Source organism: Narcine bancroftii, chromosome 5 (genome assembly GCF_036971445.1).
Source record: "Narcine bancroftii isolate sNarBan1 chromosome 5, sNarBan1.hap1, whole genome shotgun sequence".
Classification (NCBI taxonomy): domain Eukaryota; kingdom Metazoa; phylum Chordata; class Chondrichthyes; order Torpediniformes; family Narcinidae; genus Narcine; species Narcine bancroftii.
Genome location: NC_091473.1, coordinates 41,905,945 through 41,919,825, shown reverse-complemented (window position 1 = coordinate 41,919,825; position 13,881 = coordinate 41,905,945). Strand labels below are relative to the sequence as shown.

Below are 13,881 nucleotides of genomic sequence, written 5' to 3'. Positions count from 1 at the left end.
GTATGTGAAGAATGGGAGAGAGACTGGCCAGGGATTTAAAGGAAAAGACAGGAGAATTATACAACAAAATGGTTAGATGGGAGAATGCTCTAACTAGATTATCAGGAAGATACCTGAACTAGAAGATAGAACTGCCAATACTGAGGAGAGAACTAACAAATTAGAGACTGAGGTCACTGCATGGGAGACGGAAAGGAGACGACTGTGGCAGAAGATTGACACCTTAGAAAATCACAGCTGGAGGAATGCCATCAAGATTGTGGGGTTGCTGGAGGGCTGAGAAGGGAGAAAACCATGCTCAGTCCGCTTCACCAGGATCATGAGGAAATTTTAAGGCAGCGGCAGTTAGTGTGAAAGTGAGGATGGGGGGGGGGGAGTGGAGATGGAGCTGGAAGGAAAAAAGATTCTATTCTACCCAGACATAGTTAATTCAAGCACAACCCTCGACAAGCAAAGAAAATAATTCAAGCCAATAAAAAGGATGGCTAAGCAGAAAGAGTACGAAAGTGTCCTTACGTACCCGGCAAATCAGAAGGTAAAAGAAAATTTTTGACAGGGGCCAAAGAGGCCCAGGAGTTTGTGAAGCATCTACCAGTCTGTCAGAAATAATGTATACAGGTGTAGTGCCAAATGAATAATGCTAGTAATTTTGTTGTATACAAGAGTGCATTTTTGGAAATACTTACTTATCAAGAGAGTAATAGTAAATTCAACTGTTAGAGATATAAATATGCTATTGTGAATTTGTGAAAAGGAAATGGTCTGGGAGGGTGTGAGGGGTGTGGGAAGCAGATGGGTGCAAAATACACAGCCTTTAGAAATGAGGGAGATGGTGACGATATAGAGGGTAAAGTCACCAGATGTTGGGAGGAGGAAGGGTTAGTGAGAATTAGATGTTGGAAGGGAAAGTATATGGGTAAGGGGCTAAAGTTTGGTGTAGTATTTTATGTTGTCTTCATATGTTGTTTTTTTTCTCCTTTTCGTCGAATCTTATTTCTTTTACTTACCCCTCGGCGGCTTCTGGCCCTTGTCTCTGTTTTATTTTCTCAGGGTTTGTCACAGGCCCAACGGGCTGGAGCAAATGGCTGGAGGAATAAGGTTGGACTTGGGTTGGTGGAGGCATGGGGGGAACACAGATCTGGAGGTTCCTGGGGCAATGACCAAGAGCATAAAATACGTTAGTTTTAACGTTAATGGTTTGAATGGTGGGGGTAAAGAGGAAACTAGTCTTGGTATTTTTTTTTTAAATGGGAGTTGATCTGGCCTTTCTCCAAGAAACACATTTAACAGAGCGGGAACACCAAAAGCTAAAAAGGGATGGGTGGATCAGGTAATACCCTCCTCGTTCAGTTCGCACGCAAGGATGGGGAGGGGGGGGGTGGCAATTTTGATAAGGAAGAGTGTTCCAGTGAGAATGCAGAATGTGACCATAGACAAAACAGGAAGATTTCTAATAGTGCACTGTCAGATATATTCAGAATCCTGAACCCTATCTAGTATATGCCCCCAACTTTGATGACGAAAAGTTCATGCAGAGCACTTTCTTAAGATTGGCAGAAGGAAAGGAGAACATCCTGATTGGGGAAGATTTTAATTTTTGTCTGGATCTCATCTTAGATAAGTCAATAAAGAAAATAGCTAAAACAAAGGCGGTGAGGGATACCATTGGCTATATGAAGGAGCTGAATTTGATAGACATGTGGAGGCAGAAACATCCAAGGTAGAGGGATTATTCCTTCTACTCAAAACAACATGACTCCTATTCTAGAATTGTCTTTTTCCTGGCTTCAGCCCATATAGAGGGTAGGATCATGGAAGCTAAAAACATGGTGAGACCTCTCTCAGATCATTCACACTGACAGTAACAATAGAAATGCCAGATAAGCAGGATATAGCATACAGATAGTGTCATAATGTGTTGCTGTTAAAGAAGCTGGAGTTTTGTAATTTTATAAGAATTTATCTTCTCCAAATAAATTCCTCCTATGGGATACCCTCAAAGCATATTTAAGAGGCCAGATAATTGGATACACCAATTGAAGAAAGAATTTATGAGGGAGGTGGATAAATTGGAACAAGAAATTACTCATTTAGAAAAGGATTATCAAAAATTAGGTTCAGAGGACCACTACAGAGCTCTAGAAAACAAGAAAATGAAATATAATACACTTCAAACTTATAACATGGAAAAGGCAATAATGCTGTCAAAACAAAAATACTACAAATTGTGGGAGAGAGCCCATAAAATCCTCTCTTAGCAGCTGAGGGCAGAATAGGCCTTAAGGACGATCAATGCAATACAAACTGGGAATGGCAGGACCACATGTAAACCAAAAGAGATCAATGAGATCTTCAGGGAATTTTATTCAAATCAGACCTAACAGGGGGGTCTGATAGAATCTTAGACCATCAAGTTAGCCAAAATGAAAAATTGTATTGGTACAGGAATAGCAAGTCCAGCTTTACATCAAGAAGGAAAATAGCTGATTGTACATACACTCCCTTGTTAAGCACTGATGCAATTGTGAACTAATGAAAATAATAAAATTAGTGAAAGAAAAATTCCATTTTACCATCCTCGTGTTTGATCAATTCCCTCAGCAATGAAATCTGCTGGGAAGCTGTCCTCAAATTCTCTTCTGTTTTCAAAGGGATAGTGAACTTGAGCATAAGGCATACTTCCACTTTCAAACCAGCAATCAAAGACCTCAGAAACTCGTCGCAATGCACCTTTTCCACAACGTGATGGGATTGTAATATGATCCACACTGCAAAAATATGTGATCAATGTATCAATCAGGAAGTTGAAAAAGTTAAGCCTTAAATGAGCAATTATTAAACTTTGGAAGAAAGGCATTCCAATCATGGAACCATACATTTTTTGCAGTACAACAGATTGCACTTTAAAAGTAGTTAATGAGCAATAAAGCATTTGGGGATGTTTCAAGGTCATTAAAGATAGTTTATTCTATAAATAATATTACTGCTTTTTTTAAAAACACATTGAAAGTTGTCAAATTAATCATACAACATTTCTTTATCTATGGAAAGATGATGAACTCTTGGTAACAGCACAATACTGATGATGCCAGTCTTAATAAATGTTGGTTTACGGAAAAATTTCAATAGAAACTTTGAGAAAGCAAAGAGGTAGATATTGACATCCTTTTTTGTCATGCTACAGAGTCTATTGCATTAAAAAAAACCTGCTCGAGGAATTCAGTATGTCAGGCAAGATCCATGGAGGCAGAGGGAGAGTCAACATTTGGGTGATGAACCTACATCATATCCAAGAGTATGGAGAGGACATGCTCACTATAAAGAGGTGAGACAGAGAATTGCTGCTTGATGCTAGAATCTTACCTTTGAGACAACATTGGGCACATTGTGTTTCACCAGCAGATTGAGGGGATCTCATAATATCACCAAACTTTACCTCAAAATTTTTTGTGCATTAATGTCAAATCTAGTTAATTCAACAATAAATTTTGAGAATGTATCAGTGAAATCTTAGAAGGCAAAACCAAGTTCAAGTAAAATGACTCACCTCTCTCGATGAATATCTTCAATTTTGATTCCACTCAGCTCTTCCAAATCTGCAATTGATCCCACACATACCACCTGTCAAAAAGATGCCTTTAGAGGTTAATAGTATTCTGTCTGCAGAATCAGTTAATTTTCATAACAACAGTTAATGGCGCAATTCTAATTATAAATAGTCCTGGTGGAAAAACAAGCAGTAAAATTCTGCATACAATCCAGATCTACGAATACAATGTAAAAAAAAAGCATACCAATAGACCATTTTAAAACTCCTTTTATGAAAAACAATCATCATAATTGAGAATACTGTTAATCAATTTTACACAAGGCATAGTGCCTATTAGACTCATTTTGGCAGAAATGCCTTTTTTCTTGAATTGATCAAGGAACTTAAGTGCATGTCAGTGCATGCAATACTCACAGACCAAAATATACATTAATGTAGTGTTGGCTTTTAACAATTCATGCACAAGCGCACCTAGGCTCCCTTTAAATATTAAAACCCATTTTCTTGCCATTAGCAATATGTTACTTTTAGTTAATGTTCTCCAAACTTGATCACCTCACATTTTTTTCTCCCACTCATTCCATGTGCCATGCTGCACAGTTATTTAGCATATCTATATCACTTTGAAGTCCCCTTTACTGAATCCATCAGGAAGAAGAGTGATAGGGCCAGGCAGTGGAGGCACTCTGGTCAAAGCTTCCATTTATGGATTATGTCGCCATCTTCTGTTTAAACACACAATCGGTCTGCAGATTGATCATCTTCTGCAGCCAGTGAGCCTACATCGGATGCCAAGGAAAACCAGAAGAGTGAGGCAATGCTCTTTGGTAGCTGCTCTGCCCAGTCCACCACCCCCTTCACAGTCAAATCTGACCATCTGAAGGTGTTGGGGATTTGGTTTAGTGTTGTCAAGCATGCAACAAAAAATTGGTCAGAACAGATTGCAAAGATCCACCAGAAATTGTGTCTCTGGGCACAGTGCTCCCTCTCAAAAACAAGAGAGAACTGGTCTTTTGTTGCACATGGCACACGGCACATCTGCCCTGGTGGTTACCACAGTAATCTCCTTGTTCAAATCGGGATCCAAGATGGAAAGGATCCAAAGAGTCGCCATGTAGTAAGCAGATAACGGGGTAAGGGCATACCCAATGTGGCCCTCATACTGATGACTACCTTCATGTGTGGTTACATCAGGCTGTGTGTGGAACCAAAGTACGAGGGCACCAAGAGCCACTAATGTGGCGACATGGCTAGTGTATGATGACACAGTTGGTGTAGTGGTTAGCACAATGCCCGTACTGTCTGCAAGGAATTTGTATGTTCTCCCCGTATCCGTATGCGTTTTCCCTGAGGGCTCCAGTTTCCTCCCAACGTTCAAAATGTACTGGGGCAGGGGGGCTGTAAGTTCATTGGATGTAAAAAAAATTGGGCGGCATGGACTCTTGGGCCGAAATGGCCCGTTACCATGCTGTCTGTCTTTTTTTTTTAATTACCAAGCGCTGCAAAGGATGGGCCTGGCCCTGTTGCCACGCAACGTCCCAGTCAGCTGGACTTCGCCATACCACCTATCCTTCATGGAAATTTTTTTCCAAATACTTTTGACTCCAAGGCAATCAGGCAGTGGTCAGCACAGAGTATTCTGCAGACATTGAGTGGCAAGGACTCAATAGAAACAGTGGGATGGCTCCCTAACCAGACCGCTCAGGTCATCTGGCGGAATGCCTCATCACCAGTGCTCAAGAAGAAGCACTAGGACTTGGCCTGGTTGGCAATGAGAGGAACCCTTCAGTTGAGATCCTTTCTGTACAATCGCAACATCATTCATCATGAACATTGTTGTGAGATGACTTGTGGACTGAAGACAGTCGCCCACTTTGCAAATTCGCTAAGAGTGTATGAAGGATGTAAGGGTCCTTGTGGTTTCCCCAGCAGCAGCATGACAGGGGAGATACAGACACACACTCACTCCCCAACCCACACACCCACCCAGAACTGCTGGAAGACCTTCAACTCTCTAAAAGACACCCTTTGATCCACCAAAAATATATTGATCCTCCAGTACACAGAAATGTCAGTGTGAGAATGGTGCTGACTGGCACATTCCAGCTGCAGGAGGACATGCTGAGGGATGCAGGCAATGAGAGAGTACTGTGGGGAAGGACTACAGTCTAAAGTAGCCATTCTCAACTTTATTCTGGCTCTGGTCCCCTTAGGTCTCTGCTCAAAGTTTATGAGCCTCTTTCCCTGTGAACCAGTCAAGTTTTAGTTTCTTCTGTACTTCTCTCCTTGCGACTACACAAAAAAAATTAAAAAAATATTTATATTCAAGTACCATAGAAAATCATATTTCAACCCATTCAACTTAAATAAAGATACTGCATTACTTTTATGCTAGTCATAAGTATATCTGACAACCACAATTCTACTATTTCTCCAAAATATATTATTTTAGAACCAGTTTAAGATCTGAATTATTATTTTCATTGCTTATTCACTCCATTACTCACCTCCTCAAAGTCTTCACTAACCCACAAAGGAATAGGTGTTCCCCAATATCTTTTTCGAGAAATGGCCCAATCACGTGCATCTTTCAACCAATTCCCAAATCTTTTTTCTCTGACAAATTCTGGAACCCTGTGCATGAGAATTATGAATGCAATTGAATTCAAGTAATGTACTTCCTTTTAATATCTTTAATATTTTGACGGTCCTGCCAAAAGGTCACCAATTCAAGTAGGTCTCAATAGATTTCAGCATGTAGCCTTGAATTCATTGCAATAATTGGTAAATGTGATGAGCAGCAGAATGTGGAAATAGATTGCATTTTAAAGTGGGCTTGGCAGTTACGTCACCCAGAGGGCAGTGAGGCTGTAGATATTACAGAAGTAGAAGGAGCAGATCACGTGGTGATTAGAAACCAAAGCAAAAATGCAAAGTCAAGTTCTTTGTTCAAAGGAATTGGTCATTCAGAGTCCAGGTGAATAGTGCAGTGCTAAATAGGTTTAATATACACCCTCAACTATGCAGTGATCAGAGGGTTCAAGTAATGGTTTGACATCAAAATCAACTTTTACCCCCATTTTAAAAAATCTACACTTTGTTGCCCATAATCAAACAGAAGGAGGGGTCATGAGTAATTCATTTTAACAGGCAAAATTTAATTTGTTTTGAATACCACTATCATTCAGCATTCTACAAAGTTCATATTCCATTTATGGAGATTGGCATGAGAAATCATAATAATATTTTACATTTAGCTGTTTTCGTTTCAAGCCCACAAAATGAAACTAGTATTTGCGGGTGGATGGCTTAAGATATGGCCAAACCAAGGCCTCCTGCAAATTGGAGGAACAACATCTTTATTCCATCTTGGCAGTCTCCAACCATACAGCATTAACATTTACTTCTCCAATATGTGCTAACCCCTGGCCCATGTCTCTCTTCTTCCTGATCCTCTGTCTCTGTCCTCTCCACCATCACCTCAGCTTTCTTTTAATTCTACCTTCCCACCCATATCCACCTATTACACCTTACCTATTCCCCTGAGCTCCTCCCCTTCCCCTCACCTTTTTATTAAGTCATTTACCAGTGATTTTTTAAAAATTCCTGATGAAGGACTCAGGGCCAAAAAGTTGGTTAACCTTTATTACTTCCTATGGCTGCTGCATAGTCTGTTGAATTTCTCCAGCACTTTGTGCCATGTGTCAGACCCCAGCATCTGCAGATTTTCTTGTTTACCTTTAAATGGTTCCATCTTGTGGAATCAATTCACATGACAATGAGTTGAAATCTAATGTAAATTCAAACCACTAACCTACTGAAAATACTTGTGCATCAACAGAGAGTCAGTCCTGTTCAAGTCAGATTGTCTGATTAGGAAACAATGATAAGCTGGAGGAAATGTGAGGATCAGGCTGCATCCATAGGTAGAGATGATAAAATGGACAGTCAATGTTTCAGGTTGTTCCGTCCACTTCCTTCTCCATCTTTCTGACTTTTTGTCCAATATCACTTCTTAGCCCCTCCCCAGCTTTCACTCTACTTTTTTTCTCAATATACTGGATATCACCTTTTCCTACTTGATAAAAGGTTCCAACCAGAAACTTTAGGCCTTTTTTCACATCATCATATACGTGAGTTAACCCTCCAAATTGGAGGGTCAAATCGCGGGAATCGTGCGGTTGTGAAAAGAAATAACCAGGTAGGGTGAGTCAATTTCAACCAGGCTCTCAATTCTGCTCTGAGCAGAGTTGAGAGCCCGGCTGAGTTAACTCACCAATTGCCTTCTGGCGGTGTGAAATGACAACCAGTCCTACCAGATGTGATTAGTGACATTGCGTCAGTCTCACACAGGGGTCTGAAACCTGTGGCTTCGGAGCCACATGCGGTTCTTTCATCCCTCTGCTGTGGCTCCCTGTGGCTTTGAAAAAATAATGTGAATACAGTAAATGGCTATTTTATTTTTTTAAAAATTAGTTATTTTTATCAACGTAATAATTATTATTTTGGAGATTAAGGTGATATTGTAACATTAAAATAAAATGTGTTGCAATATTTTGCCGATCAAAATTTGCATCACAGCACTGTAGTGGTTGATACCACTGTATGGTTCACCTGTTGCCACCCAACAAGTGACTTGTTTTGAATTTTCAACCTCTGGTAAGCTAGCCATGGATAAATCCAAAAAAAGAATAGTTTCTGATGAAAATAGAACATTTAATGCTTCATGGACAGATTCATTTGCTTTCACTGCTGACAAAGCTGGCTTACCTGTCTGCTTAATATGTGGTGAGAAATTAGCAAGCAACAAAAAATCAAATGTTGAAAGACATTTCCAGAATGAACACACAGCTTTTGTTGAAAAATACCCATCTGGAGATGAAAGGAAAAGAGCAGTTTCGGAACTGCTGCGGAAAGCTGATCAGAGTAAAAATACTTTGAAGAAGTGGATGAAATCTACAAATTCAAGTACTTTTGCTAGTTTTGTAGCAGTTCGGGAGATAGCCAGGCTCAGATGGGGAATATATAAAAGAATCGTTTATCAAGATATCAGAGCATCTATTCTCGGACTTCAAAAACAAGAGTGAAATTGTTCAGAAAATCAGAGATATGCCAGTCTCTGCAAAGACTGTCAAGGACAGGTCCATAAAAATGGCAGCAAATATCACCAGTCAATCAATTAGGGACATTAATTTGGCTCCAGCATACTCACTCGCCTGTGACGAATCAAAAGATGCAAGTGATATTCAGCAAATAGCACTATTATGCAGATATGTGAACTCTGCTGGGCCACAGGAAGAAATCTTTGAGTTGATATCACTTAAAGGCCAAACACGGGGACGGGGGGGGAGGGGGGACATCTGTGAGACTGTGTTAGATTGTTTAAAGACTAAAGAAATAAACGCCACCTACTTGGTGTCAGTGGTTACTGATGGGGCACCAAGCATGACAGGAGCACAGAAGGGGTTTGTGACTTTACTTCAGAAGTCGCTAGATAGAAAACTGCTGACCTTTCACTGCATTCTGCATCAAGAGGCATTGTGCACTCAAAATGTTTCCTCCGGAATGCACAGAAGTGATGAATCTTGTTATACAGATAGTGAACAAAATGGCAAAAGGATTAAATCACCGCAGTTCTGTTCATTATTGGAAGAAGTTGATAGCACATATTCTGAGCTCCTGCTGCACAACAAAGTCCAGTCGCTGTCCCAAGGAAGGTGCTGAAGCAGTTTGCTGCGTGTCTGGAGCTTGTAAAAACTTTCCTGGAAAGCAAAGGGCTCACCTTCTGGAGTGAAAACAGCCAGATTGGTTGAAAAAGCCGCACTTCATGGTGGATATGACAGCGCACCTTAATATGCTGAACAAAAGTCTTCAGGGGAAAGGAGGCTCAGATCTGCATATGCTGGAGGAGGTTTTAGTGTTTGAGCACAAGATGACAGTGTTTGCTAGAGATGTACAAGAGAGGTACACTGTCTCACTTCCCATCTTTCAGAGAGTTCAAAGAAGCACACAATCAGATCACTTACGAGCATTTACAGCATGCAATCATTGCAATGCAAACTGCGTTTGGGAAAAAAGTCTGTGAGTTCAGAGATGTAAAAAACACTTTGTCCTTCCCTGTCACTCCCCTAAACATCAATTTATCCCTCTTGAATACGACTTTATTTACAGATGTAAGTCAACCTGATCTTGAGATCAAACTGGCTGATATAGCTGAAGAAGACTTATGGGTGTATAAGTTCAAAAGCTTGACAGCTGATCTTGAAGATTTAGCTCGTCAGAAGGCCATTCTTGCTCAGAAGCCCAAATGGAGTGAAATTGAAAACCTCCCCAAACCGGACAAACTTGTGTTCGAAACATGGAATTCAATTCCAACACTGATATGAACATGAAAAAATATGCATTCGGAGTCCTGTCGATCTTTGGATCCACACACTTATGCGAGCAGATTTTCTCCAGCATGAACTACATAAAAAGCAAACGTCACTCGCGCCTCATGGATAATAGCATGCAATCCCGTGTGAAGATATTGATCAGCTATGCAGTGAGGTTCAGAAGAAGTCACGTTAACCAGGTGAAAGAAATAATTTCATGAGTTATTATTTTCCAAATATATAATTTTATATTGGACCCTGAACTGATGTAGTTGTTTTATATTTAGGTTGACGGTTGACTGCTCTAGTACGCGACTGAGGAAATTAACAGATGACGGCAACCTTCAGAATAAAATACAAACTGGCATTTTTTTGTTTGGTTTTTTTAATTAAAGCAAATAATTCTTTTTTTTCCAAAATTCCACAAATAAGGGATGGACTCAAACAGGCCCGCATTGTGTATTTTATTTGAAACTTATATGTGCCAGTGTCTTTTTTTATTAAAGAGTCCATAAGAATTTGTTGTTTTGCTTTGTTACGAACAGAAATAAAATGTCAGTCGTTTTCTGTTTGTAGTTCCTTTATTTCATAAATGTAACAAATTAAAGTCCTTATATACATAGCATAAGTGTTATGAAACTATATATGCAATGTTTTCTTCATTATAGGGATCAGAGGTTTTGCGGCTCCAGATGGGTTTTATTTGGTGGGAAAAAGGCCCAAATGGCTCTTTTAACGCTGAAGGTTGCTGACCCCTGGTCTAGTAGATAAATTTCACAGCACAACGCACTCTGACAGCCACGGAATCCACCCTCTGATGTCCCCCTGCCCAGCTGCCAGAGCCCTACTCTGACAGACCTTGTCCCACTGCCCAAATATACGTTAATCACAATTTATCAGCAACTTTTCACATAATTAAAATCACTAATGGTTTTGTTTCCAGCCTATCATCATTTTCTTGCTTCATCATTTTCAAAGTTAATTTTCTAATGCAGTTATTTATCACTGACCTTTTGCTCTAACACCACCTACTTAGTAAAATGTTTCCTTGTTGACTAAGCTTTTTTACTTCAATGAAAAGCAAATCGTTGTCTGTCAATAATCCATATTACCTAAATGAGACTGTCAAGGTCACAATGACCCACTTGATTATAGGGATTCAACAGATGTTTTTTGCATATTATTAAAAATTACTTCAAAACACCAGTTTGCATCTCCTAGAAGAAACCAATGCAAGCTGTACACATTTAACTTAATTGATGTGAAAAGGCAAAAAGATGTTACTTCAGGAAGCCACCATGCCTAATGGAGATAACAACACAGCACCGTCGTGAAAATAACTCAATACAAAAAGACTTTTAGCGGGATTCGTCTACAGAGTATTACCATATTCAGACAACAATCTGCAGTGGAACATTAGAGAGAGCTACCCAATTCTCTAGGAGACTTCTCTCCATGGATGCTCTTTGCTCGACTAAATCATTGCACCTTCCTATGATTTGCTCAAGATTCCAGCATCTGAAATTCTTGTATTTCTCATCAGACTTTTGAAGAAGATCCAGAAGATTAATACACATGGGATCCAAGACCATGTCTAGCAAAATGGATTCAAAATTGGCTTGCTGGTAGAGGATAGTTGTGGGGGGCTGTTTTTCTAATGAGAATTCTGTAACTAGTGGTATGCCAGTAGAATCAGTGTTGATAATTTGTTGTTTGTAATATGTAGAAATGATTTGGTTAAGAATGTAGGTGGTTGATTAGTGAGTTTGCAGACAATGTGAAAATTGGTGGCTGTTGATAGCAGAGAAGGTTGTCCAGGGACATGGCAGGAAAGGGTGGGCAGCGCAGTAGCAAATGTAATTTCAGCCACAACCATGAAGTAATGAACTTTGGGAAGTCAAATTCTGGTAGGATATGTTCAGTCAATATCAGAAACCTTCAGAGCAAATCCATAGCTCCTAAAAGTAGAGAAACGGGTGGATAGGATAGATGTACAAGTCGGGAAGTCAATGCAGTTAATTAGTGGTTTCCAAATTTTTACAGGCTACCACCCTCTTGGCATCCAGGACACATCCCGAGCACATCCCATACAAAGGCACTGGGGTGGGGGTCGGGTGGTTAGTGGCAGCACCAGAATGGGAGGGGTTTAGTGGCTGTGGCAGTGCTGAGGGGTGGTGGTGGCGCTGAGGGGGGAGATAGCAGTGGCGCTGTGGGGGGGGGTTAGTGGTGGCACTGAGAAGTGGGATTAGTGGCAACGCTGAGAGGAGGTAGTGACACCAGTATGACATGTTTGCCACCGAGGCCAGCTCTCACAAGAATATCTTGTCATCATTTATTTTGCTCACTACCTCCACCCCAAGTCTGGCCAGAAAATTACTGCACTGGCTTCTTCATTAAAATTTGCAGCAAATTGAATAAGGTTCAAGACTAAAGGTTCAGAACACCCCCTTCTTCCTCACCGTCCCCTTTTTCCTCGCTGTCCCCTTTTTCCTCACCATCCCCTTGGATCTTTCCACTAACCATGGTGTTGGGGGGGTAGGGGGTGGCCGTAGCACCCACTTTGGGAATCACTAAGTTAGATAAAACATTGGTTAAGCACCGGGAATATTATTCACAAGCAGGAAGTTGTAGTAGCGAGAAGAACAGAAGTAGAAGAGATCTGTCAAGAAAACCACCTTTAATACATTGAACATCCCAATGTAATTTACAGGAATGCAATTGAACATTAAGCCATGCAAGGAGAAACTGGAGCAGAAATTGAGTCAGGGGGAAAAGGTAAGGCTTAAAGTGAAAAAAAGTGAAGAAATTTCCTGCATGGGAGGTTAGTCAGGAAGATTCAGACGCTAGGTATTCATGGAGAAGTAGTGAACTGCATTTGACAACGGATGGACGGGAGAAGACAGAGAGTAGTGGTGTATGATTGCTTCTCAGACTGGAGGCCTGTGACTAATGGTGTGACTTAGGGATCGGTGCTGGGGCTATTGTGGTTTGTCATCTGTATCAATGAACTGGATAATAATGTGGTAAATTGGATCAGCAAGTTTGCAGATAACACTGATTAGAGTTGTTATGGACAGTGATGAAGGTTTTCTAAGCCTGCAGAATGATATGGATCTGTGGAAAAATGGGCTGAAAAATGGCAGATGAAATTTAATACAGACAAGTGTGAGGTGTTGCATTTTGAAAGGACAAGAAAGGACATATGCGATAAATGGTAAGGTACTGAGGAGTGAGATAGAAGAGAGGAATCTGGGAATACAGATGTATAATTCCCTTAAAGTGGCATCACAGATGGATAGGGTTGTAGAGCTTTTGGTATATTGCCCTTCATAAATCAAAGTGTTGAGGCCAAATTTGGAGTATTGTGTCACCTAACTTCACAAGATATAAATAAGATAGAAAGAATGCAGAGATTTACTAGGATGTTGCCCAAACTTTAGGAACTGAGTTTCAGGGAAAGATTAAACAGGTTAGAACTTTATTCCTTAGTGCGTAGAAGAACAAGAGGAAATTTGATGGAGGTATTTAAAGTCATGAGGAGGATAGGTAGGGCTTTTACATCTGAATGTAGGTGAGATACAAACCAGAGGACATGGGTTAAAAGTGAAAGGGAAAAAGTTTAGGGGAACAGGAGGGGAAATTTTCTTCACACAGAGAATGGTGGGAGTATGGAATGAGCTACCAGCTGAAGTGGTGAATGTGGGCTTAATTCTAACATTTAAGAAGAACTTGGACAGGTACATGGATGGAAGAGGTATGGAGGGCTATGGGCGCTGGTGCAATTTGGTGGGACTAGGCAAAAAACAATTGGTTAGTCACAGATTAGAAGGGCTGAAGGGGCCTGTTTCTGTGCTGTAATGTTCTATCATTCTATGTTTAACAGAGGGAATTCAAAATCTTACGGTCCAATCAGCACTGTAGAGCTCTATAGCACAAGCACAGAAACAAGGCCTTCAG

The 13,881-nt window shown here is 40.4% G+C and overlaps 1 protein-coding gene across 5 annotated transcripts in view; it reads right to left on the bottom strand.

The window, feature by feature from the left end:
* Window positions 1-13,881, bottom strand: part of iars1 (isoleucyl-tRNA synthetase 1) — a 177,456-nt gene that overhangs the window by 83,121 nt on the left and 80,454 nt on the right. For all 5 annotated transcript variants that reach the window (XR_011357488.1, XM_069937263.1, XM_069937264.1 and 2 more), the window contains 3 exons: window positions 6,058-6,184; window positions 3,548-3,621; window positions 2,574-2,768 (listed from right to left, as the gene is read on the bottom strand). Coding sequence is in view for 4 of the 5 variants with exons in the window: in XM_069937263.1 (XP_069793364.1) it covers window positions 2,574-2,768; window positions 3,548-3,621; window positions 6,058-6,184 (396 nt within the window). In the remaining variant the exon portion in view is untranslated. The remainder of the gene's footprint in view (window positions 1-2,573; window positions 2,769-3,547; window positions 3,622-6,057; window positions 6,185-13,881) is intronic.